Source organism: Sus scrofa, chromosome 2 (genome assembly GCF_054392235.1).
Source record: "Sus scrofa isolate SSC_HxYL_T2T_F1_AM1 chromosome 2, Sscrofa_HxYL_maternal_Yorkshire_Landrace_v2.0, whole genome shotgun sequence".
In the NCBI taxonomy this organism is placed as follows: domain Eukaryota; kingdom Metazoa; phylum Chordata; class Mammalia; order Artiodactyla; family Suidae; genus Sus; species Sus scrofa.
This window is the reverse complement of record NC_139384.1, coordinates 97669317-97695668: the sequence shown is the minus strand read 5'-3', so window position 1 is coordinate 97695668 and position 26352 is coordinate 97669317. Positions and strand designations below refer to the sequence as shown.

At 39.8% G+C, this 26352-nt stretch overlaps 1 protein-coding gene and 1 long non-coding RNA gene across 2 annotated transcripts in view; one reads left to right on the top strand and one right to left on the bottom strand.

Moving 5' to 3' along the window:
- SCAMP1 (secretory carrier membrane protein 1) overlaps positions 1 to 18881 on the bottom strand; it is a 102671-nt gene extending 83790 nt beyond the window's left edge. The window contains 1 exon segment of the mRNA NM_214245.1: positions 18693 to 18881. Within this exon segment, the coding sequence (NP_999410.1) occupies positions 18693 to 18749 (57 nt within the window). The 5' untranslated portion in view covers positions 18750 to 18881.
- Positions 18286 to 23146, top strand: LOC146405599 (uncharacterized). Its single transcript, XR_014838109.1, has 2 exons — positions 18286 to 20570; positions 22111 to 23146. It is a non-coding gene; the product is annotated as an uncharacterized LOC146405599 (long non-coding RNA).
- Positions 23147 to 26352: the final 3206 nt, after the last annotated feature.

The window sequence follows — 26352 nt, the reverse complement described above, 5'->3', positions numbered from 1 at the left end:
TTAATCTTGTTACTCGCCTCCTCCAATCCCTCTCTTCTGTCCCTCACCCATTTCAGATTTTTAGAGACTCTCAACTAGAAAAGAAAAATTCCTCAAAATGAAATGCTAGGCATTTGACTATCTAGCCCAGACCCTGCCTACCCTTCCAGCCTTAGCAACTCTCTTGTAACCATCTCACCTGGCCAGATCCTTCTCCCACCTGTAGGGGGGGGAAATGGCATGAGGAGATCTACACATTGCTATGGAATGAGTGAAAAAGTAAGGCGCATAACAGTGTAAATCTATGTGGCCTTTTATCCACAAAGGAAGTTCAACATGAATGTGTGTGCTTATTTTTATTTAAAAAAAGAATAAACCAAAAACAAAACCAAAACATGATTGCCTATAGGGAGAGGAAGAGAACAGTGAGCAGAAGCAGAATCTTGGAAGCTAGACTTCTCAGAATGTACCCTGTTTTATAGTTTTTTCTTTGGAACCATGAAAATGTTTTTTCATAATTACAGAAGAAAACTAACCCAAAAAGAAAAAGGGGGGAGGCAAAATACTAGGTCAGAAAGATGAATTCTGCTTAGCCAACATTCGTGCCATCAATGTTATTCTTTTGATGGCACTTAAGTGCAATGAGTCCCAACTCTCATCCTACAACTATCCATATAACAAGTGTCCTGAAACTCAAATTCACATTAAATTCTTTTTTTAATCCTACGTAAGGTATAACTCTTACGTATAACAATGAAATCATTCTTCCAATTTTCTACTTTTGACTACAATAGCTAAAATGACCTTGTTTCCTTCTAGATTCTAGAAAAGTTTAATCCAGGCTAAAAGTGAACTGGCATGTTTGTCAAAATCATTGTCTCAAGCGAACTGAGTTCACTTCTGGTCCGTCTGCAGTTTCTCCTAATGCAGTACGAGGTGACCAAGTAGTAGAGGATGTTCAGGATATGTAAGAATGATTTCAGAAAATAAAGACCTGGTATCTCTGAATTATCACATAATTAACATTTCAAATTAGTCTTAAATGGAAACAGTGTTGAGGAAGTCTCTAAAATGGGAGAAAAACAACAAAGCAAAATGAACGATTTTTCAATGCCTATTAAGAATCAAGCACTTATTGACATTATTTCCAATCCTTGCCATGACCCTCCCTGGTGGTTGATATTGTACTAAAATTACCAGCAGCAGCAGCTGACAGTAGTCACAGAAAAAGACAAATAGAAGCTAAGTCATAGGGAGACCATAAAAGGGGGTACAGAGGCTTATTTTCAGAGCTTGACATGACAAAGCCTGGAAGACCCCAAAAGAAGTGACTTTATATTGGGTAATAACTAATCAAACCAATTAGAGCCTATTTCTGGAGGCCCCTAAATGTGAGGCATAAAAATTGTACTGTAATTCCTAGCAGCAGCAGAAGCTAACTCTAGTCATGGTAAAAAGATAAACAGAAGCTAAGTCACAAGAAGACCAGAAAAGGGGGCAGTAGGTTCAGCACCTGAGAACAGCATTTACTAGCGTTGTCACTGAGTCACCAGAGCAAAACAGGGTCAAGAGCTGCTGCTGTTCTAGCTGATGAGGAATGACATGGTGTTGGAGGCGTTTTTAATATATTCCTACAGATTCTCAGAAGGGCCTGGGGATGAGGGGGGAAGGAGAAGTGTAAGAGGGGCCCAAGAGGGAAAAGAGGGTGGCAGAGATCAGCCCCCTAACCTTCGCTTGAACCAGTGGGAATCTCAACTGGTGTATGCTTTATCAATACTCATTTTGCTTGAAAATGACTTCCACTGGCTGCCAGGAAGGAGGTCAAGGGCAGGGAGCGTGGACTGAGGAAACACCTTGTAGCTTTCAGAGACCGGTTCATCAAATTGCAGGCACTGACTCTGTTGGGCTTCCTTCCCTCCCCAAGAATGCAAACAAGAAACCTCCAGCAGCTGAGATAACCTGAGCATGTCTTAAAACCAGAGCAGGTGGAACCAATACCCTTTGCCACTATGTATCCCATTAAAACTACACGTAAAAACAGTTTACTGCCCTTGACTACAGTCAAACAAAATCTTCTGCGTGAGAAAGATTTTAACAAGTATGAATACTTACTGATGCCTAGTGTACAGACTGATCCCAAACATACATACTGATCCAAAACTGCTGCTCAATCACTGCTTCATTTCACCTTCTCCTCTCTTCCATTTTAAAAAATAAGAGGGAGGAGATTACAAATAAAAGTCACGTCTTAATTGATCCTTTAATTTTTCTTAGTGATAGGTATTTCTCCACCGTTGGAAAGTGTAAGCCAACTAGACAAAACTTATTTTTTAAACAACCTCTATATGTTTCATCTCTTCCTATCTTTTCTCAGGATTACCCTATTAGTTATCCTTTTCCCTGGTATGTTCATCTGTCTGCTTCCTCTCAACAGGATGCCTCACAGCTACATTTCAAATCTCAGGCATCTTTAAAATGCAACAAAGAAAAACAAAAACATTCCTTCAATCACAGATCACCTTCAAGCTACCATCAGCCCCCTCTTTCTGTCCACTTCTCCATCTCCCGGCCCACACTCCCTCGCATCCGGCTGCCAAGATTGCTCACATGTGAGCTGCAATAGCCTTCTTACTGTTCCCCCTCCTATGCTATGACCCCTTCCTCAATCTCTTCTTCACAATGAACCTGAATGAGCTTCTCAAAATACAGACTTGCTAGTGTCACACCTACGTATTTTTGTTTTCTTTTTGTCTTTTGTCTATTTAGGGCTGCACCCATGGCATATGGAGATTCCCAGGCTAGGGACTGAATAGGAGCTGTAGCCCCCGGCCTACGATGCCACAGTCACAGCAACGCCAGGTCCAAGCCGCGTCTGTGACCTACTCCACAGCTCATGGCAACGCCAGATCCTTAACCCACTGAGTAAGGCCAGGGATCAAACCTGCAACCTCGTGGTTCCTAGTCAGATTCTTTCCACTGCGCCATGATGGGAACTCCACACCTACAGATTTGATTAATGAAGAGAACAAATGTATATTAAGTTTGGTTTATGCTCTCAAAAATCAAAGAGCATATTTCAGGCCTATAAAATTTATAAAACACTTTGGAAATGAACAATGAATAACTGATGAAATTTATGAGACAGAGATTGAAATGATGGGTAAATTCTCACCAACCACATTAAGAGACTGCTAAGGAATTAAGACAGATTTTAAACCAGCAATAAACACTGACGTTCTTTTATCATATACAGCTAAAGCTTACTACTGTTGTAATATGTTTTTTTCACCCAGACCTGTGCTATATAATGTAGTGGACACCAGCCACATGTAGCTCTTGAAATTTAACTAGTCCAAACTGAAATAAGCTGAAAGTATAAAGCACACACAATGTTTCTGATTTCAAAGCACAAAACAATGTATAGTATCATTAGTAATTGTTACATTGATTATGTGTTGAAAGATATTTTGTATATATGGGGTTAAATAAAATACTTTATTAAAATTAATTTCACCTGATTTTTTTCCATATGGCTACTACAAAATTTTAAATTACTTCTGTGGCCCAAATTATACAGCCATTGAACAGTGCTGCTCTAGTCATTATAATTTATTCAAGACTGGCTAATAATTTTGCTTTCATTCATTTGAGCAAATTCACTTACATTAGCAAAAAGGAAAACAACTCGAGACTTTAAATTTCCTCAAAGTTTTTCAAAATTACAAAAGACGACCAGAGGCCTGATGAGAAGCTTCCCAAGTTAATGTTTTTATATAACAGTAGCAAACTTTTGCCATGCTTTTTCACTTTCTTCACTGCTTCACATGAGACACTAGAAAACAATATTTTGAATATTTAAAAAATATTTAGAAAAAAATGCATATTTACAGCTCTATCAAGGAAACCCATGGGAAACTGAAGGAGGCAGAAAGCAAAGATAGATTGAAGGAGAGAGAATTCATCTAGTTCAGCACAAAGACTAGACTCTTTAATCATCTCATGTAATCCTCAGAACACCCCTATGACTTAGGTTCTACATCCTTTCTTTCACTGCTGAGAATATGAGCTCAGAGCTCAGAGATATTTACGTAATTTGCCCCAAGTCATATAGCTAACAAGTGACATCATATGGATTCAATTTCAAATCAGACTCCAAAGACCAAGTCTTTAGAAGGAAAATCTAATAAAGAGTACAAAGTTATGTTTCAAACAATATTTCCTCAAAAGAAAAAAGCTGAATTGAACACTGCATTGCTCCATAAAACTTAATTAAAATACTCTTTGGCAGTTCTGCTTAATCCAATCAATATTATACACTAGACTAGGCAACTTGATTAAACAAGAAAAGTCCCAAGCTAGGGGCCCTATCTTCAGAGAGTTAATTTTTTTTTTCTACCATACACTCTCAGAGCTATTATTATCATATGACTTTAAAAGTCACTGAAAATTTCAGGGAAGGGGGCCTACAAGAAGCCAGTAAAAATTTCAGCAAGATTGTAAAACAACATTTAGCAAAATGTTTATAACTTATTATAAGTGCTTAATAATCACTATGAATTTTTCAATCAATCATGATTTTAAAAAATTAAGACTCATTTTCACTGCAAGTCATGACAGTCTTAAACCTGAAAGAGACCCAAAACTAATTTTTATGGACCCAAGTCAACTCCTTAGTAAATTAAAAACAACTGAAGCAACCTAAAAGTTAACAAGCCACACCTTAAGTTACACCATCTGTCTCTTTTTCAATACCAGCATTAAGTATCAAGAAAATAATTATTTCATTATCTAGCCTCTCTTCATTCTAAAGAAAGAATCCTTTGGAAACAAAACAATTACCGAACATAACATAACTTGGTGAAAATTTCATTCAGATAATTAATCATCTATGTAAGTGATTTAAATAATATAGAAAGCAAGAAACTTGAGTTTCTTAGCCCATAGTCAAAATGAAATTCAGAGATCTGGTCCTTTCTTTGCTCCACTTTATACTGCCAACAGCACTTTGAACAGCTGCTGTAAGACATCCTCTCCCATTTTCCTTAATAAAGCCATTCATGGAATTGCTTTAGTCCAGGTTCTATAATTCCTGAGTAAATTTGGAACTATTAACCTCTGGGTCTGAATTTCCCCATCTACCAAATCAAGGAGGCAAACTATAACAGCACATAAGCCTTCTGCCTCAGACTCTGCATTCAGGGGAACTGCGGTTACAATACTGACCAATTCCTCTTTTTCCTTCAGGACAGCTCAGCTCTCACCTCATGAACTTTTTCTCCTGCAATCTGAAAAATGTTGTATTCCTGTCTCTCAGCATCAAAGCAAATAAATCACGCAGTATGTCTCCCAACTAAAGTGTGGATTCTTTGACATCAAGGACTTCTTTTCTTCATCTTTGTATTCCTCATGACTATCACAGTGCCTGATTTCACTTTCAGCGCTTCATATATGTTTGACTAATGGTAACAATCTCTTGAAGACAACTGAATTTGAAACTCTCATCTCTAATACAGTCATAGCAATCACACCAAAATTTTAAGTAACTATAAAGATCTTTTCAAACTGGCAAACAGTTTAAATATAATGGTTGATAAGGACAAAGAATTTGCTTTACTTGTTTTTCAAATTATGCCACTGGATTCACTCAGTCACATCAACCATCTAACCAAAACAAGAGAAAATACTCCATTGGCAAAGGAATTAGGAGATCCACTGTCAAATGCTATGATAGATCACTAAAGTAAAGAGGTCCTACTATTCCAAACTGCATATTTATTACATGGCATTATTTTTGCACCACATGAGCTACACAAAAGCAGTCAAAAAAAAAAAAAGATAATATATCTAAAGATAAAGCAGTGGTGGGAGTGCCCGTCGTGGCGCAGTGGTTAACAAATCCGACTAGGAACCATGAGGTTGCAGGTTCGATCCCTGGCCTCGCTCAATGGGTTAAGGATCCGGTGCTGCCGTGAGCTGTGGTGTAGGTTGCAGACGGGGCTCTAATCCCGCGCTGCTGTGGCTCGCTGCTGTGGCTCTGGCGTAGGCCAGCAGCTCCAATTCAACCCCTAGCCTGGGAACCTCTACATGCTGAGGGAGCGGCCCAAGAAATGGCAAAAAAAAAAAAAGTAAAGCAGTGGCAAGAAACCAAACAAATGACGTCTTAAACCAATCAACATTTACGTAGTATTTAGACAGTATCAATATTTATACTATTGAAATGTCTTACATCTACAATAAATGCTCAAGAAAGATTCAAAAAGTAACTTTAAAAAGACAATAATTACCTCTAATCACATACAAAAATTAAATCGAAATGAATCAAAGCCCTAAATGTATGCATTAAAAATTTAAAACTCTTAGAAGAAACACAGGAATAAACCTTCGGGACCTTGAATTAGGCTATGAATGGCCTCTTAGATATGATACCAAAAGCACGAGCAAAGAAAGAAAAAGATAATTGGACTTGATCAAAATTAAAAATTTTCCTCAGATTAATTGACTATAGGTGTCTGGGTTTATTTCTGAGTTCTCCATTCTGCTCCATTGGTCTGTATGTCTGTTTTGGTACCAGTATCACACTGTCTTGATGACTGTGGCTTTGTAATATTGTCTGAAGTCTGAGAGAGTTATGCCTCCTGCTTGGTTTTTGTTCCTCAGGACTGCTTTGGCAATTCTGGGTCTTTTATGGTTCTATGTAAATTTTTGGATTCTTTGCTCTAGTTCTGTTGAAAAATGCTGGGGGGGAGGACTGATAGTTAGGGATTAGTAGATGCAAACTATTGATTTGGAGTGGATAAGCAATGTGATCCTGCTGTACAGCACAGGGAACTGTATCTAATCACTTGTGATGGAACATGATGGAGGATAATGTGAGAAAAAGAATATATGTATGTGTGTAAAGGGGTCACTTTGCTGTACAGCAGAAATTGACATTGTCAATCAACTACAATAAAAAATCTGTTAAATTTTTTTCCTGCTGGAAATATATTTTATTAAATATAAATAAAAGTATTTCCAGAAAATAAAGAGAACCTACACAATTAGAGAAAATTTTTACACATAGACTTGTATCTAGAATACATAAAAAACTCTACATAATGAAAAGACAACAATTTTTAATTGGGCAAAGATTTGAACATACATTTCTCTAAAGAAAACATACAAATGGCCAATGAGTACATCAAAAGATATTCAGTATCATTAGCTATCAGGCAAATGCAAATCAAAACCATAGTGAGATACCACTTCATACTACTAGAATGTCTGCAATCAAAAAAGATAAAGTATTGGCAAGGATTTCAAAAAACTAGAATCTTCATACTACTGGTAGGAACATAAAGTGGTACAGTTGTCTTGGAAAACAGTTTGGCAATGTGATCAAACAGGTTACCATGTGATCTAACAATTCCACTCCTAGGTGTATATCCATATGTCCACATAAAAACTTGTACACGAGTATTCATAGCAACATTATTCCTAACAGCCAAAAGTTGGAAACAACCCAAATATATGTAAACTGACAAATGCACAAATAAAATGTAGTATATACCCATGCAAAGGAGTTATAATTTGGCAATAAAAATAAACGGACTCCATGGAGTTCCCGTCATGGTGCAGTGGTTAACGAATCCGACTAGGAACCATGAGGTTGCGGGTTCGATCCCTGGCCTTGCTCAGTGGGTTAACGATCCGGCGTTGCCGTGAGCTGTGGTGTAGGTTGCAGACGCGGCTCGGATCCTGCGTTGCTGTGGCTCTGGCATAGGCCGGTGGCTACAGCTTTGATTCAACCCCTAGCCTGGGAACCTCCATATGCCGCGGAAGCGGCCCAAGAGATAGCTAAAAAAAAAAAAAAAAAAAAAAAAAGACAAAAAAATAAAATAAAATAAAATAAAAAATAAAAATAATAAAAAAATAAACGGACTCCGGATACATGCTACAATATGGATGCTACAATATGGATGAACTTTAAATACATGATACTACATGAAAGCTGCTAGTCATAAAAGACTACATACTGTCCATCTATATGAAATGATCAGAAAGCATGTTAGTGGCTGCCTGGTGCTGGAGAAGTTGGGAGGGAAATGAGCAATGGCTATAAAGGGTCTGGGGTTTCTATGTGGGGTGTTGAAACGGTTCAAAAATTGACACAAGTGATGACTGCACAACTGAATATACTAAAATCATTAAATCATACCCTTTAAATGGGTGAACTACATGATATATTATATCTCAAAGTTGTGTTTAAAATAAGATAATCAGATGTAACATTTCCTGGAAGAAATGCTGCCAGCCAGCTATAAATCCGTATGTCTTCAAAATCTAAACACCAAATCACTCACTGTAGTCGTAAAATAAAGGCATGTTCACTGGGAAATAAGTAAAAAGGGATAGAGGAGGGGGATGGGCACACAGAGACCATGCTGACACCAGGGTTTGAATACTTACAAACTGGGTAAATTATTTTAGAATCCTATTATATGGAATCATGAAACTTTCTTCTGAAATGTGAGAAACTGGGTACCTAAAGAGCTAGGTGCCCCAATATTAATGTACTAAAGTCTACAGACATAAAAGGGAGGATCACAAAGAACAGGAAAATATTTGGTCATATGTCTGTTCAGCTGACTGGTGAGTTCGAATGACCACAAATGAATGGGCCACTGAACGGAAAACCTAAGGATGGGAGGATGACACTTATTTTCAGTACACTCCTGAGAGATCTTTGTAACCAAAAAAGTTTATTTTATCATACACAGTAGTTTTTCCCCAAGATTAATGAGTTTTCTGTCATTCCCCATTAACTCTTAAATACTGACATAGCAAAACAATTACCACTAAATGTGGCAAGCAAAGCCCTGTGAACAAATTTTATAAGGTCTCAGTATTTTTGTCCTATTCTAGGCAGCCAACTTTTGGGTGTTTTTTAATGGTCGCACTCGCGGCATATGGAAGTTCTCAGGCCAAGGACGGAATCTGAGCTGCAGCTGTGACCTCTGACACAAATGCAGTGACACTGAATCCTGTAATCCACTGCCTTGGATCAGGGATCGAATCCACGCCTCTGCAGTGACTCCAGCTGCTGCAGTCAGGTTCTTAACCCACTGTGTCACAGTGGGAACTCTGGCAGCCAAATTTTTTAAAATGCAGTTTTTCCACCCTCAGATTTAATGTACGTTTTATAGAACATTTTCTTATGGAACAAATGCTGGTGAAATAAATAACCTACTCTTGTTAACTTGGTGATTAGCTCTTCAGACCTGTTCTTAAAATCCTACCACCAAACCCAAGCATTTTCTATAACAATATATCCATGGGAAGAAAATGTTCAGAGTTCCAACAGTGACACCAGGGACTCATCTACTAGTTTTGCATGATTTCAAAAAGTAATCATAATCATAACTCTAAAAACTACTAGACACAAATAAAAAGAACACCAGATGTCCTTTTCAAAAATCACCCCCATTAAACAACGCAGTGTACAACTTTCCAACATTGAAACAAACTTTCTATCACAAGGTGATTTGTCATAAACATAAAATGAGCTCTCCTTATGATTACCCTCAGTTCAAGCTGTGATATATAATAGCTTCTAAAATCCCCACACTGGTCGTCAGACAACCAGTAATTTCTGTTTTGTTTTTGTTGCTATTTCGGTTAATACCAAAAGTTTAAAAGTTAATAAAAATTAGAGTCTGCCTTAGAAAATACAGGCAATTCAGGGATAAAATAAAAGAGAAGAATAAATAATCACATGTTGCAACCAAAGATAATCTTGCACCATTATTTATTTCCTTTATCTGTTATTTTAAGAGCTTCCCATCTTCAACTTAATTCAAAAGCTCAACTCCTGGAACTGTGAGAAAAGTAAAAACAAACAACAGCAATTAAATACTGAAGGCAGAAAAATTAAGCAAAATTGCCTAAGGTCACCGAACTAGGAAGTGGACAAGCAAATCTAGGCCGCCTGGTTCCAAAGCCACTCTTTCACCTACTCCCCTCAACAAATGGAAGGCATAAACCTCATTAACGCCTTCCTCCAGCATCAGGCTAAGAACCCAGAAATGTGTGTCTGCAACCTACAGATTACAGAACATTTTCTTAGGAACTCAACTCTAAAAAAAAGTGGCTAAGTTCCCCCGAGAATCAAATATAAACATTTCCATAAAATTTTAATCAAGTAGAAAACATGTACCACTCTTTGAGGCTTAAGAAATACATTAATTTCCATTTTTATAATATTCCACTTACTTGTAAGCAATTCACTAAAATTTATGGCTATTTGAGATGCCAAAAATTAGGCATGCTAGGCCATAAATAAAACCACAAGACTGGCTAAATCAACCTCAAATAAGCATCGACGGCTCAAGGAAAATTGCTAAATGGTAGTAAAATTACACTAGAACACAGCCCCTGCTGCAGCCGGCCCAGATTCTTGACACTCTTTTCCTGTCACTATCACCTTCCACAGATATTCCACATCACTATATGAAAATTCTAACCCCTATTAGAGGATTCCTGGATAAAATGACCATCAGTAGCATGTGTGCAACTCTGCCTCTGCAAGATGAACAAAGTGGAAACTTCCAGTATTTGTAGTATATATATATATATTGTTTCTATGATATGCATTGTTTTGGCTGTATCTGATAAGAAAAATCTTTAATAGCTACATACACTAAATCATTTGCATTCAAATGTCTGATTTACCTTTCTATGAACAATCAAGTTAAAATGATCAGTGTCTTCCTATCACAAATCCTTTCTTCCTAAATTGATCTCGCCAATACTCAATGTTTGAGGGCACCAGTATTCAAATTGCACACTTTATAGGATACATTTATTTCCTGCTTTATGCTTTTAAGAGGTTCCAACAGCTTTACTAATATACCAAAAAAATTCATTAATTCACATGTATTCTGTAAAATAAATGGAAGTGTTTCTTTTAAAGAAAAAGTATCCAGTTGGTAGCATAGCTGTATTTATAATTACACTCTAAAAACAAGTACAAAACCCATTATTACACTTTTGTTAAAGTACTGGAACAAGCAGAGATTAGAAGCAGTTGCAACACTAACTCTGGCAATTTGAGAATCTGGGCACGCTAATCTATACACTCTAGGGGCATCCAGCAGGTATCTGGGAGCCATTTTGCATGAAATATGAAGGCTCTTAATTAAAAAATTTCATTTATTTTGCAAGAACATAGATTAAGAGGAAAGAGTCTTCAATGAGGGTGCCAAGATCACTTAAAGGAGAAAGAACAGTCTGTTCAACAAACGGTGTTGGAACAAATGGCTATCCACATCACAAGAAAGAAGTTCAGCCTTCACACCCTATACAAAAATTAATTCAAGTTAAATCATAAAGCTAAAAGGAAGAGCTAAAATTATAACACTCTTAGAGGAAAACACAGGGATAAATCTTCATTACCTCAGATGTGGCAAAGAATTCTTAGATACAATATTAAAACACAAAATACAGACAACTTAGACAATCAGAATTTAGAACTTTTGTACATCCATGGACATTAACAAGAAAGTAAAAAAAAAAATGGACAAAATTGGAGAAAATATCTGTCAATCACATAGCTGGATAAAGAACGTATAAAAATCTCTTAAAACTCAATAATAAAAAGATGACCCAATTTTAAAACAGGCAAAGGATCTGCATAAACATTTTTTCAAAGATGACATACGAATGGCCCATAAGCACATAAAAATATGTTCAACATCATGCAATCACTGGGAGAAGGCAAATAAAAACCAACATGAGATACTTCACACCCACTAGGATAGCTAGAATTTAACAGGTAACAGTAAGTGTTGACTTGGATATAGAAAAAGCAGACCCCTCTTACACTACTGCCTGGGATATGAAACGGTACAGCTACTTTGCAAAACTGTCAGTTCCTTAAATGATTCAACAGTTACCACAAGACCCAAAGACCCTAAGTACATACCCAAGGGAGATTAAAACAAGTGTTCAAACAAAAACTTGTACATGTATGTATATATCAGCACTATTCAGAATAGTCAAAAGGCAAAAACAACCCAAAGGGTTCATCAACTGATGAAGTGACATAACTAATGCTTACAAGCATTCAAAGCCAAATGCCAGGGAGATGAGTACTAGATACATGTTTCTAAGGACTTCTTGTGGCATTTCTTCCACAGGGAAAGGGAACAGGGGCTCCAACCCTGGCCTACAATGTCAAGGCAGAAGCTTCAGGCTTCAGTAATAAAAAGTGAAATAAAATGAAAGCAGTAAGGGGACTTGGTGCAAATTCAAATCCACCCCACCTCCACGTGGCCTTTTTCATCCCAAACCTATTAAAGGTTGGGAGACTTCCTTCTTGTGATTCAAAAACATCTCACAGTGTTTTGTTTTTCACTACAACCAAAAACTAAGTACAGTTTTTTTGGGTCTGGTTGCCCTTTTTTGGCCATGCCCACACCATGAGGAAGTTCCCAAGCCAGGACTTGTTAGAATCCGAGCCACAGCAGTGACCATACCAAATCCTTGACCGCTGGGCCACCAGAGAACTCCAGTATAGTTTTAATCATTTCATGTACATCTGTATTCTATCATTTATGTCTGTATTCGGTCTAAATACAGGTTTAAGTCTATCCTGAGTTTGACAAGAAGATGTTACTTTGTTTCTTCCAACCAGAACTGTTTCAAGGTAATGCAGACTCAAATCACCACAAATGCTAGAAGAAGGGAGGGTTTTTTAAAGATGCACACAGAGGGATGCCAGGTGTCACACAGGCTGCAGTCTTCAAAACGTGACATTACGTCTTCCTGGAGCTCTAGAGCAGCTCTAATAAAGGTCTAGAATTCTAGAAAATGATTCCTGCTCCAGTGCTTCGTCATTGAGAGAACTCAGCCCTTTCCTCATGCCTTTCCACTGGTACTCTCACTACAACTACCTGCTTTTCTGTGCTCTTAGTTCACGCTGCTGAAAAAGAGAGCTCAGTCAACTATCACTGTTCTTGCTGCAGCATAATTTTTGGACCAAGCAATCGTACCTGCTTCTGCTTGGCGCTGGGCCAGGTACTTTGGATGAGTCTGCTAAGGCCAGCATGGCAAGCACCACATAAGAAAGGGCATGATCACCTACATTTAAGCAATCACTTGGGGCCGCTCCCTCAGTAGATGTTGAGGCTCAGAGCACAGCATCCTAGAACATACACCCCTTTCCTTGCCCTCAAAGCAGGGTCCCCTGACTGATGAGCCTGGCTAGATTTCAGACTTGCTATTTGTAGGAGCAGCTGCTACACACACACACAGACACACCCACTGCCCTGCCCCCGCCCCATTCCTCCTATTACTTGAATGGGAGTTTTATTGAGGTTATCTTGTACCTGTCTTACTACTTCAGACTGGTTTTATCTTTTCAGTTCCTAGGTTTGCATTAAACAGTCCCTTTTATCAAGATGTGAAGTCTAATCCTCCCCACTCCTTTTTTGAATCTGGGCTGGTTCTGTGGCTCGTTTTGACTAACAGAATGTGGCAAAAGTGAATATGACTCAAGAAGCATTATGGGGGAGTTCCCGTCATGGCGCAGTGGTTAACGAATCCGACTAGGAACCATGAGGTTGCGGGTTCGATCCCTGCCCCTTGCTCAATGGGTTAACGATCCGGCGTTGCCATGAGCTGTGGTGTAGGTTGCAGACGTGGCTCGGATCCTGCGTTGCTGTGTCTCTGGCATAGGCTGGCAGCTACGGCTCCAATTCGACCCCTAGCCTGGGAACCTCCATATGCCACGGGAGTGGCCCAAGAAATGGCAAAAAGACAAAAAAAAAAAAAAAAAAAAAAGGAAGCATTGTGGCTCCCACTTTTGTTCTCTTGGAACACTACTGCCACCAGGTAAAAAGCATAGGCTATTGCTAGGAGAGGCCACATGAAAGAGAACCAATTGCTGCCGCCACTGACAGCCCCGGGTAATCATCAGATACTTGAGTGAGGACCTCTTAAACCACCCAGGCCTAGTTAAGGTGCCAGATGATTGAAGCCACATGAGTTACTCTAGACAGTAACATTTAAAAACAAACTGCCCAGAACATGGTGAACCAACTATAATAGAAAAAAATAAAAATCTTTAAAAAAAAAGAAAAAAAGAAAAACTCGAAAGTACAGAATATAAAATAACATTCACCCATGTACCCACTGCTCTTTTTAAATATGTTTACCGTTCGGAAAAAAACTACCCAGCTAAATCTAAGTCAAATAACAAAATACTGAGCAAGTAAGTGTTATTTTAAGCCCCTACATTTTGGGATTACGGTCAATCATCCTTTGGTATAAGCAGGGGAATTGGTTACAGGAGCCCCGTTGGATGTCAAGATTTGCAGATGCTCAAGCCCCTTATTTTTTGTTGTGTTTTGCTTTGTTTTTCGGTTTGGGTTCTTTTTTTAATGGCAGCACCTGCGGCACATGGAAGTTCCAGGCTAGGGGTCGAATGGGAGCTGCAACTGCAGCAACACGGGATCTGAGCGGCATCTGTGACCTATGCCGCAGCTTGAAGCAACAGCAAATCCTTAACCCACTGAGTGAGGCCAGGGATCGAACTCAAATATCACAGACACTATGTCAGGTTCTTAACCTGCTGAGCCACAGTGGGAACTCCTCAAGTCCTTTATATAAAACTAGTGTAGTGCAATCAGCCCTACATAGATGATCTTTCATGTATTTGCTATACAGCAACATGTAACAAAGACCAAATTAAATAAAATAATGATGCCTCTTAATTTGATGAAATATAATCAGCAGCTCAATGGACACTTTTTTAAAAATTTTATGGCCACACATGTGACATATGGAAGTTCCCGGGCCAGGGACTGAATCCAGGCTATGTGGCAATGCTGGATCCTTTAAGCCACTGTGTCAGGCCAGGCATTGAACCTCTACAGCGAGCTGAGCAGCTACCGTCAGATTATTAACTTGGCTGTGGCACAGTAGGAATACCTCAGTGGAGACTTTTAAAAAATATCAAGCTGAGGAAAAGACAGTGGGAACTCATGCAATTGACATGAACATAAAATACCATAGACCATAAATTACTACCACTGAGTTCCAGATTAATGCCGAAAGATGAAGTTTGCCAAGTTAGACTATCACAGAAAAATTCACAAAATCCTTTCCCAGCACCATCCAATCTCCAGTCTTAAATTCTGAATGGATAAAGGAGGACTGACATCCACTATTATAAATGAAAACAGAATGGGTAATACCTTTGAATTATGGGGTCTCTTTTTAATGACAAGGTTTTCGATTTTCCACTTCAACTAAATTCTTAGGCTACCACTGCTATTACTGCAACTAAAAAGATAACATAAATAAGAACACTGAACTGTATGCCATTTTAAAGAGATTATTTCAATACAGTAGAATCAACTTTTGAAGCCAAAATAAAATGGACAGTGTACTCAATTTTAACATACATTTTTTTTTCTAGGGAGGGAACGTGTATAGTGGCAAAGGGACTAGAATTCAGACAACCTGGGTCTAGTTTAGTAGAGTGACCTAAAGCAAATCAATTATTTTGGGCCTTGATTCCTCAGCCAGGACCTGCCAAACTACTAGAACTCTAGAAGATTCAAAGGGAACATGAACTTCACTAAATTATAAGCTAAGAGTAATATGGTTAACTATAATTAAATCCAGTTTCTTGAATTACTAACAATACTATTTATTATCTAATTAAAGCCACCATGCACTGAACACTTACAATATATGAAATGTATGTTCACCTAATACCATCAACAATTCTATGGAGAAGGTACTATTATTCCATTCTACAAAATAGTAAACTAATAGTATAGAGAGGCTAAGTAACTTTCAAGATTTCATAGCTGGTCAATGACAAGGCCAGGATCAAAGGCAGGTTTTTTTTGTTTTTTTTTTTTAAACTCCTCAGCCAAAACTTTAAAATACTACACGAGAGCCTCAAGTCCAAGCTCCAAATGCAAAACAAGAATTCTGGTATCTGAAATGTAAACAGGGAGCATATACAGTGCCATCAGCAATAAACCAGGAATCAGATGATCTAAATTCTAATGCCAATTCTGCACTACCTACACCTAGATCTAAGACAATGGACGAGTCAGCAATGGAAATCAAACAGCTTTTCATCAGGAAGAAATGAGGATGGCTGCCAAATGTGATATAAATATTTTGAAAATATGAACTTTATTTTTGAATACTGAAATATTTCAGATATTGAAAAGAAGAACATATTTAAAAGAAAGATAACACAAAGATGAACCTAGACACTTTTTATATTTAAGTAGAGAGGACCAGAAATGCCATTTTAAAAAATCACATTTATATAGAAGGAAACCAAGAGTAGAAAGAAGAAAGAATATGCCATAAATGTAAAGCTTTACTTAAGAAAAGAGGAAGGAGGAGTTTCCGCTGTGGCACAGCAGTTTAAGGATCCGGTCTTATCTCTGTGGTAGCTCAGGTAACTGCTGTGGTTCAAATACAATCCCTGGCCTGGGAACTTCCATATGCCACCGGCAAGGCCAAAAAAAAGAGAGAAGAGGAAGGGCAGTTGAACTTACATGGAAAGTTAAAAGGTCAGATACACAGTGTGGTGACAATCACCAAAAATAGGGAAAGATTATAAACAGGAGCATGTGTACAACCAAATCTTCTTCAGGCCTTATCATTCTTTGAAGCATTTTATGAACCTGAATAATCATTGTCCACTAAGTGTATCCAATTATAAAAAACAAAAAGATTTATAAGTTTACGCCACAATAAATAAATATTTAAAGTTACTTTGGGGAGTTCCCATGTGGCTCAGTGAGTTGAGGACCTGATATTGCTCTCTGTGAGGATGCAGGTTCAATCCCTGGCCTTCTACAGCAGGTTAAGTATCCAGCATTGCGGCAAACTGCAGGTCAGAGATGAAGCTTCAATTGGCCCGGGAACATGTATATGCTGCAGGTGAGGCCATAAAAAATAATTAAATAAAGCTACTTTGGAGGTTAGAATTACTAAAGCAATCCTACCTATGGCAGAAGAGGAAAGTGCCATGGCAACATCAGATGTCACAGAAGAGCAATCTGGGCTAAGAAGACAACAATGTATTGCCCTAACAAGAAAACTAGCTACATAAAAATGAGCCAGGAAATGGAATGACTAAATAGAAAACAGCCAAACTGTCAGATGCTGAATAGATAGCATCAATGAATTATCCGAATTAGGAAAAGCTAACAGGTTCTTAATGGTATACCTTCAAAACATTCGAAAATAACACCATCTGGCAAGTTACGTCTCTTTTAAAACGCCTATGATTTAAGAATAATCCGATTTTCCACGCGGGATGACGAAATACTAAATACTAAACTTCTGGGTGGGGTGGGGATTCTGCTCCAAGTACAACCATATCATCTTTAAAACCTCAAAGTTTCAGGCCAGTTGTATGGTATTTTCTCAAGTGATATTAGAGGCAAAGGAAGAGGTGACAGAGTCGATTCTGCTTTTCTTCGGAGTGAATCAAGTCACCAGTAATAACCAGAATCATTTAATTAAGATAATCCTCTATGAAATTATCAAGCTAACAATCAGAAAAAGGGATGTTTTCCTCTTCCAAGATTCTTAAGAGATCAAACCAGGAGTAAAAAGACGTAAAATCAAGCTGGAAGGGACCACAAATTAAAGTTACTATTGTACACATCCAGAGGAAGTGAACCAAACTCAACCAGTAGTTGGAAACACATTACACGTGCTATGCAACTGCACTCATTAAGAAACCTGGAGCGGTACTTTAAAAAGATAGTTATTTAGATGTTGCATTAATTTAAACACAGATAATGAACATCTTAACCACTTTCCTCTGCCTCTTTCTATACCAAGCTCTTCTATAGCTGGGGTTGATAAAGGTAGACTCAGAAAGAAAGCAGCTCACGTGGAAATGGTATCCTCCACACAGTGCAGCAAACAGCTGACGCACCAGGAGCTTGGAAAATATCCCGTCGTTTACCTCACTAAGAACAGTTAGGTAGGAAGACGATTGTCCACGTGCACTATTGTTTCCAGGTGCTTTTATTTATATTTAACTTATGCTTTGATATCAGGACCTTCAACCTCAGGCAAATGGTGGGGAGGAGGGATGGCAGCGCCGCTGGTGGTATCTGGGCGCAACACAAGTTTAAAAAATAAAAACAAAACCCCCTTTTTTTTTTTCTTTTCTTTTTTTTTTTAAACTGCAATGTACTCGATGCCCTCACCTCTCCTCCACGCCGCCCTTCGCCGCCGCCGCCTGGGATCCCCATGACAACCCCTCCCGAGAGTGAGCCCCCCTCCGACACGTCCTGGCCCCCGCCCCGGTCCGGCCAGTCACACTTGCCTGACAGATGACAACTCCACCTGTTCTGGGTTCTCACCCTCCTTGCTCCCGAAAGGCAAACCAGGAAGCCTAAGCCACGGGAATCCCGACTCCCGGGCCAGGGCACGACCCTCTCCAGTCGGGGACGTGGGGAGGGCCGGCCGGATAGGGAGCTTAGCAGGTTCCACTCCGACCCCAAACGAGTGACGCGGGGGCCAAAGCACGACCCCCCAAAGGGGTGCGATGGCCCGGAACCCCTGTCCAAGCGGCTGAGGGGGGCCGAGTGGCAGGCGCAGTGGGCACCAAAGAACTTGTCGGTTTAAACAAACAACGACGCATCGCGGCGGCGGGAGATGCTGGGGACGACGCTCACCTTGAAGGGGTTGTTGAGATCCGGGTCGGCAAACGGGTTACTGTCAAAATCCGACATCTCGCGCTCGGCGTCACCCACCCGACCCAGGCGCAAAGAAGAGAGACGAGGCGAGGCCGCCGCCCCCCTGCGCGCTCACGTCGCCGCCGCCTTCGCCGAGCAGATCCGGGTGCAGCTCGCGAGGCCACCCAGCCGGCCGTGCCACTGAGCATGCCCGGTGCGGCGGGCTCCCGGCCGCCGGCGCAGCTCCTGGTTCGCCGTCCCGTTCTTCCCGGCTGGAATCCAGCGTTCCGGGCTTTAGCTACGACCGGATAGGAACTAGGGGCGGAGGGACCCGAGAGCAGAGGCGGTTTGTGCTCAGCGCCCAACATTGATTCCGCCTCTGGAGGAGCCGAGCGTCTGGCTGGACTCGGTTGTATTATGAATTAAAAATCGGCCCCTGTGCCGAGCGCGACTTAGGAAAAAGGTGGTACTTTTGAGCAAGAAAGACGTACGCTGACCTTACTTCCCAAGGTTGGGAAGGTAGCCCGGGACGTAGACGCCACACCTGGGGAAGGTGTGGCTTTTTAACCGGGGCAGAGAGGCGCAAGGAACTGGAAAATCTCCGCCTCAGTCTCCAAAGATAACGCCCCTTGGGGTCCGGTCTTGGCACACCCCTGACCCCCACCTGGGAATCCCAGCCTCCCGTCTTCCGGTTTTTCCATACTCTAGGTTGTTGCTAAATCACGGAAACCTGTCTTGGCGCTATCGATCCAGACTAGCTCCGCGGAGGTTTGGGAAAGAGAAATTAGGTACCAGGGTCCAGTTCTTGCTACCGTGCTCCGGAGTCTGCAAAATGGCACCTTCGCCGGAAATGACTGTGGGGTAGCACAGGTCCAGAAATCAAGGCCCTCAAGTTAATGTTAATGAATGACAAAAGGATGCCCTTTGTGTTTTCTTTGAAGCCCTCGGGCTCAAAATAATATGCCTCTGATTTTTTCCTGTTCGCTACCCAACACCAGAAAACACCGAAAAATGTATATGTGTAAGGAATTTATTTGTATCATTCATTTGGCCCACCCCTGAACTTGAGAAGACATCGCTTTTGCATCCTCTCATCTTTTTGCACTAACAGCAAAACAGCAGATAAAGCTACAAAAAGCCAGAATTATTTTCACTTGGTAGGGGCCTAAGACTTGGAAGGAACTAGAGTTAGTCTTCTTGGCTTTCCTGCACTTTGCGAAGTCACCTGGGAAATAGTCTCTCCCCACTGTGAAAACACTAGTTGGAGGTGATAGGCAAAAACCACATTTGCTATCAACTCTCTTTGGCGGGATTCGGGTTGGGATATATGACAAGCTGGTCCTAGGCAGCCTACTAGGAGGAGTGTCAGCTAATGAGTAACAGCAGACCAGACTGATGATGGCAGGGCTGCAAGATTGTGGATATGAAAAAAGAGCAAACAATCTATTGTCGTTGCTGTCCTATCCTCAGCAGCTGCCGGGAGTATAGTTTATAGCAGAGTGCTCAAAACATGTGTTTGGTGCAAATCCCAATTCTGATACTACATGTGCTACCCACTTCCTGAGCTTGACCTTGCCCAGCTGATTGGTTTCTCGCCCCACTTCAGCCCTCATGCCCTCCACTTGTCCTCCAAGTGACTCAAATAATCTGCAGCTATTTATTATGCATCTACTAGGTTCCAAGACAATGACGACCAGCTGAGCTTACATTGCCGCCTGGGTATCTCCATCTATGGTTCATTTACAGCTAATGATATTAGCATGTAACCCAAAGATTTACAGACGGTATTGTTAGAGTCACTTAGCATATTTGTTAATGATGCAGACACCCACTTCTCCATATCTCCTATCCCTGAGATTTGGCTTTACAGGATCTAAGGTAGGAGCCCTGGATCTGCATTTTTAATTTTATTTTAGAATGCCTTTATATATAAATATATTCCTTTACCAAAAATGCATAAATGGATTCATAGCATACATACTAATGTTTTCACCTTTTCAAATTTTTTTATTTTTTACTATTAGAAAACAAGGATCATTTTTCTTTTTCTGCAACGTATTTTTCTCACTCAGTAGCAGATAAGCAAGATGTGCACTGGCAAAGAGATAGTTTAAGGTTTCTTACACTAGTACACCACATAAATATTATCACTTTTTATGTGTACTGTAACTATAAAGGTGAAAGGGGTTGGGAAGCATAGCCTAATGGAAATCCCTCCAAATCAACAACTATGCATCTAATTTATTCTTTTCAACAATTACAAGATCAGCAGATTTAAAGGACTCCCAGTTGATGCACTGAGAGTTCAGGGTTCATAGATGCAAACTGTTACATTTAGAATGGATAGACAATGAGGTCCTGCTGTATAGCACAGGGAACTATGTCCAATCACTTGCGACAGAACATGATGAAAGATAGTATGAGAGAATGTGTATAGATGTATGACTGGGTCACTTTGCTGCACGGCAGAAATTGACAGAATAATGTAAATCAACTATTAAAAAAAATTTTTTTAAAATAAAGGATCCAAGGTGATTCTGATAGAGGTGATAGGCTGACTGCACTTCAGGAACACTAACATAGCAGTTCCCTGGTGGTTCAGCAGGTTAAGGATCTGGGGTTGTCATTGTCATAGCAGAAGTGTGATCCCTGGTCTGGGAACTTCTGCATGCTATGGGCATAGCCAAAAAAAAAAAAAAGAAGAAGAAGACGACTGATATAAGACTGATATGAGGATATTCAGACCTACAGTCCACAAGTGACCTTTCTTATTAGTAGCTTTCATGAACTTTAGAATCACGAGACATGAAAGGCCCTTTAGCCACTCTCATGACCGAAGAAGAAACTAAGTTTGAATACGTTAAGTCATTTGCCTCAGTTACAAAGGAAGTGAATAAAGGAACTAGGAACAGAACTCAGGTCTCTTGATTCACATTTCAGACATTAAATTGATAGACTGGGTTGATAGACTTCTATATACTTCATATAAGAAGAAGAAATACTATGTGCAAGGCAGAAAGAAAAGCATAGAGGAGACTTCATTTGCTGGAGCAGTTCATTTTCTAGGAGTGGCCACCTCAGTTTGATAGAACAAAGAATGAGAAATCAAAACTTGTTCCTATACCCATCTCCAACATAAACCAGCTGTGTGACCTTGATCATATCAATTCACCTCTCTGACCTGAGATTACATACCAGTCAGTCAACAAGTATTTACTGAGCACCTACTTAGTGGTGCACAATATTTGAGATGTTGGGAATAAAGCAGTGAATGAGCTGTAAGGGAGGGTCTCTTCCCAAGAAACTTCCTAGAAGGCCCAGCACAAGACTAAGTGATATCTCAGATCTTTTGAACAGCTTTAACATTCCATTAATCTGTGCCAGTGGCTCACTGCTCCCTACCTCATTCTTTTTTTAGGAGATACTTCGCACCATCATCATGCTGGCTCTCCCTCAATCAGACAACTTGAATTTGTGTATCCTTTGGGCAGGGGCTATAGTCTGAATTCCATGTTTTCTATATTAGCTAGCGGATAGCGGGTGAATGTAGAGAAAATGTCAAGGTAGGAATTTGCATTCCTTGCCTCAAAAGTTTCATGGGACTCTGGGTTCATTAATGGGTTAAAATTGAAATCCATCATCTTCTGCATGGCCTCAGTCTCCAGCTGTGCTGCTCTGACTGCAGCTACTGATACACACCACATACTAACAGGAGCAAATATAGCCCTCTGTTCTGCCACTGGCTGCACTTTGAGGAGACCTCAGAGGAAATGCAGGTACTGTATAGTAGGCCTAATAATGGTCCCCAAAGATGCGGACACTCTAATCCCTGGAACCTGTGACTCTGTCACCTTACATGGCAAGAGGAAACTTACAGATATGCTTATGGTTAAGGACTTTGAGATGGGGAGATTATCCACATTGGCCCAAAGGAATTACATGAGTCCTTAGAAGTGGAAGAGGAAAGCGGCAGTGTTGCTGGTTTTGATGATGGAGGAAGGGGTTCGTGAACCCAAACATGTATGTGGCCTTTGGAAGGAGGAAATGGTCTTCAGCTGACAGCCAACAAAGAAATAAAAACATGAGTCCTAAAACCGTGAGGATAAATTCTGCCAACAATATAAATGAGCAAAAAAACACTTCTCCTTGAGAGTGTCCAAAAAAGAACCCAACCAACCCTGTTGACACCTTGATTATAGCCTCATGAGACCCATAGATACATTCAGATCATCACCCATTATCCAGTTCCCTGCCTCCCAGTCTCACTACCAAGATAAACCCCACCCAACCAGCTATCTCTAAAGTATACACAATTCCCACGTGATTATATGCTGTTCAAGAGGCTCTATGGTCTGAGTATCCTTCAGAAAATTATATCATAGTGCCATTCTTTTATGATTCATTGACTAAAATTACTGTGTACTATGGAAATACAATAAACTCAACAAAAATAAGTGGATTGTTGTTGTTGTTTTGCTTTTTAGGTCTGCACATGTGGCATTTGGAAGTTCCCAGGCTAGGGGTCCAATCAGAGCTATAGCTGCCAGCCTACACCAGAGCCACAGCAATGCAGGATCTGAGCCACATCTGTGACCTACATCACAGCTCTGGCACCTTGGCCCACTGAGTGGGGCCAGGGATCGAACCTGCATCCTCATGGATACTGGTTGGATTCATTTCCACTGCACCACAACGGGAACTCCAATAAATGTAGGTTTTGAGTCTCAGTTTACCTGTGATTATATATGCACACAGAGTCCCTCCTACCAAGAATGTCCACTTGTCAAAGTCCAATCAATCCTTCATGGCCAGTTTCAAATAACATTCCCTGAGTAATTCCTTACTGGCTATCCCTAATCCAAACTTGTCTGCCCTTTCCCACAGTATCTAAACAATTCTGTATCTATGTTATGGAACTCATAATATACCATCTCTTATGGGTATAAAATTGTTAGTACATGCCCAGCACAAATGGTAGCTCTCAATATTTGGAATGAATGAATGCACCTATCTCACTCCATGATGTGAGCTTCTGAAGGCAGGGAGAAATTCCATCTTTACAGTATTTACAGACCCTAGCACAGCATCTTGCTCAAAGGTACTCAAGAGATAATTGTGTTTACTGTTAAAATGTCTGAGCTTATAAAAGAAATTGCCACTTAACATCTTTGGTCAGAGTAAGTCCAAATATAAAATTAAGAGTAAGCATTTTAGTAGTCAATACAAACATAATTATGCAGCTCCTATGAGAAAGTTTTCTGGCCTGGAAATCTGAATTCTAAACGGTGACTTCATAGAAAGACCATGGAAACATCTCAAATGGTATGAGCCAATGAGATGCAAGAACTAACTGTAGCGCTCATTTCATTACCTAGAATAATCTGCATAAGAACATCATGGTGACTTATATGCGGAATCTAAAATATGACACAAATGAACTTATCTGTGAAACAGAAACAGACTCACAGATATAGAGAACAGATTTATGGTTGCCAAGGGGATGGGGGAGTAACAGAGTGGAGGTTTGGGATTAGGAGATGCAAACTATTATATATAGAGTGGATAAATAACAAGGCTTACTGTATAGTACAGGGAAATATATTCAATATCCTGAGATAAACCATAATGGAAAAGAATTTAAAAATGTGTGTATATGTATGTATGCAAAACCGAATCACTTTGCTGTGCAGCAGAAACTAACACAACTTTGTACATCAACCATACTTCAATTTTTAAAAAAAGAATGTTATGAAATTATCCTCATTTTACGAGACAGCCAGTACTGCGCGTGTATATACATTATGTACACACATGACACATACATGTATACTTAAATATTAAGGAGGCATTTACCAGTAACCATATTTAAAATACTATTTTTATTTTGTCTTTTTTTTAGGGCCGCACCCACAGCTTATGGAGGCTCCCTGGCTAGGGGTCGAATCAGAGCTATAGCTGCCAGCCTATGCCAGATCCAAGCCATGTCTGTGACCTACACCACAGCTCAGGGCAACACCAGATCCTAAACCCATTGAGTAAGGCCAGGGATCGAACCTGTGTCCTAATGGATGCTAGTCAGATTTGTTTCCACTGAGCCACAATGGGAACTCCTAAAATACTATTTTCAAAAGCAAAATAGTGTTATAATGAACTATATAAGTACAGAAAATTATATGATATATGATATGTCATAAATTATATAGTAGTGATAAAATATATAGGTACAGCTATATATAATTATAGTTATATATATAGTAACATATAAACATAGCAAAATGGTAAAAGAAGAATTAAAGTCGTGTGACTACTTTGGATATTCAATTTGTTCCTGTGTGAACAGACAGAAAGACTACTGTTATTTTTTTCTAGGTACTTTTTCAGAAAACTGATTTGGTTTTGTCATGAACCATGAATTATATAATCAGACTTGATATCACCTAATGTATACACAATTTCATAAAAATCTTCTAAGTAAGGACAGTTTATAAGTCTTAGATTGCAAATTAGGCATATATTTTCAGGGGACTCTTGTAAGACAAGAAATAATCACAGCAATCTAACCCATTTTCTGATCTCCCAAAAGAAATACCTCAAATCTGATTATCAGGCCTTTAAGGTTGTTTCAGGTTCTCCCACTACTTTAATGCTGAGAATTTGAAGAAAGAAATCAGATTGAGATTGATTTAAAGTGGCTATTCTCTTCTTTACCTCATGAGAAAAGAGAGCAGAGACAGCTAAAATTTCTTTAATGCCTGGCATTTTTCAGGCACTGAGGTTTTGGAGGCTCCACAGACATTTTCTCAAATGCAACATACCTGCAGGAGGTTAAGTATTATTATCTCCATTTCACAAATGAGAAAACGGAAGCTCAGGTGAAATGAATGTGAGGGTTCTTTTAAGAATTATTTTAAGAAGTCCCCATTGTGGCTCAAAGTTAACGAACCTGACTAGTATCCATGAGGACATGGGTTTGATCCCTGGCCTTGCTCAGTGAATTAAGGATCCAGCGTTGCTGTGAGCTGTGGTGTAGGTCACAGACACAGCTCAGATCCCACGTGGCTGTGGCTGTGGTGTAAGCTGGCAGCTGCAGCTCTGAATCAACCCCTAGCCTGGGAATTTCCATGCAGTCTCAAAAAAAAAAAAAAAAAATGCTATTTTGAGAAATAGAAGCCTCATATCTGAGAGTTTGTACTGTTTGTCCTTCCTTTCTACATTTGGCTTCATTTTACTGCCTAAATGGAAAGATTATTTTTTTTCAAAGAAGTGGCATAATCTTGTTGGTCATTAAGCATGCCATCATAACTCATGCTTACCTAGCCAGCTGCATAGTCGGCTTCTCCCAATGTGTATCCTCAGGAGCTTGGATGGTTCTTGCATGGTTTTAGCCCATAGAGCTGAGGCAGGACATCATTCCTCCCAGAAACACCATAGGGATTTCTCAAACCTCATATTCTTTAAAGGTCTTAGCCAAGGTACTGGGTTCTCCTGGGAGATGGACCTTCCACAGGGAAGTTCTCATGATTTTAGGGTTTGTTTTTTTAAAAAACAATGGTGAGTCACAGCTTTTTCTTTTGACCCTCTCTTTACATTTTCACAGCCCTTCTTTCAAGGAACCTGGCACACATCCTCTTGGGAGCTTGGTTAACAAGACAATAAAAAG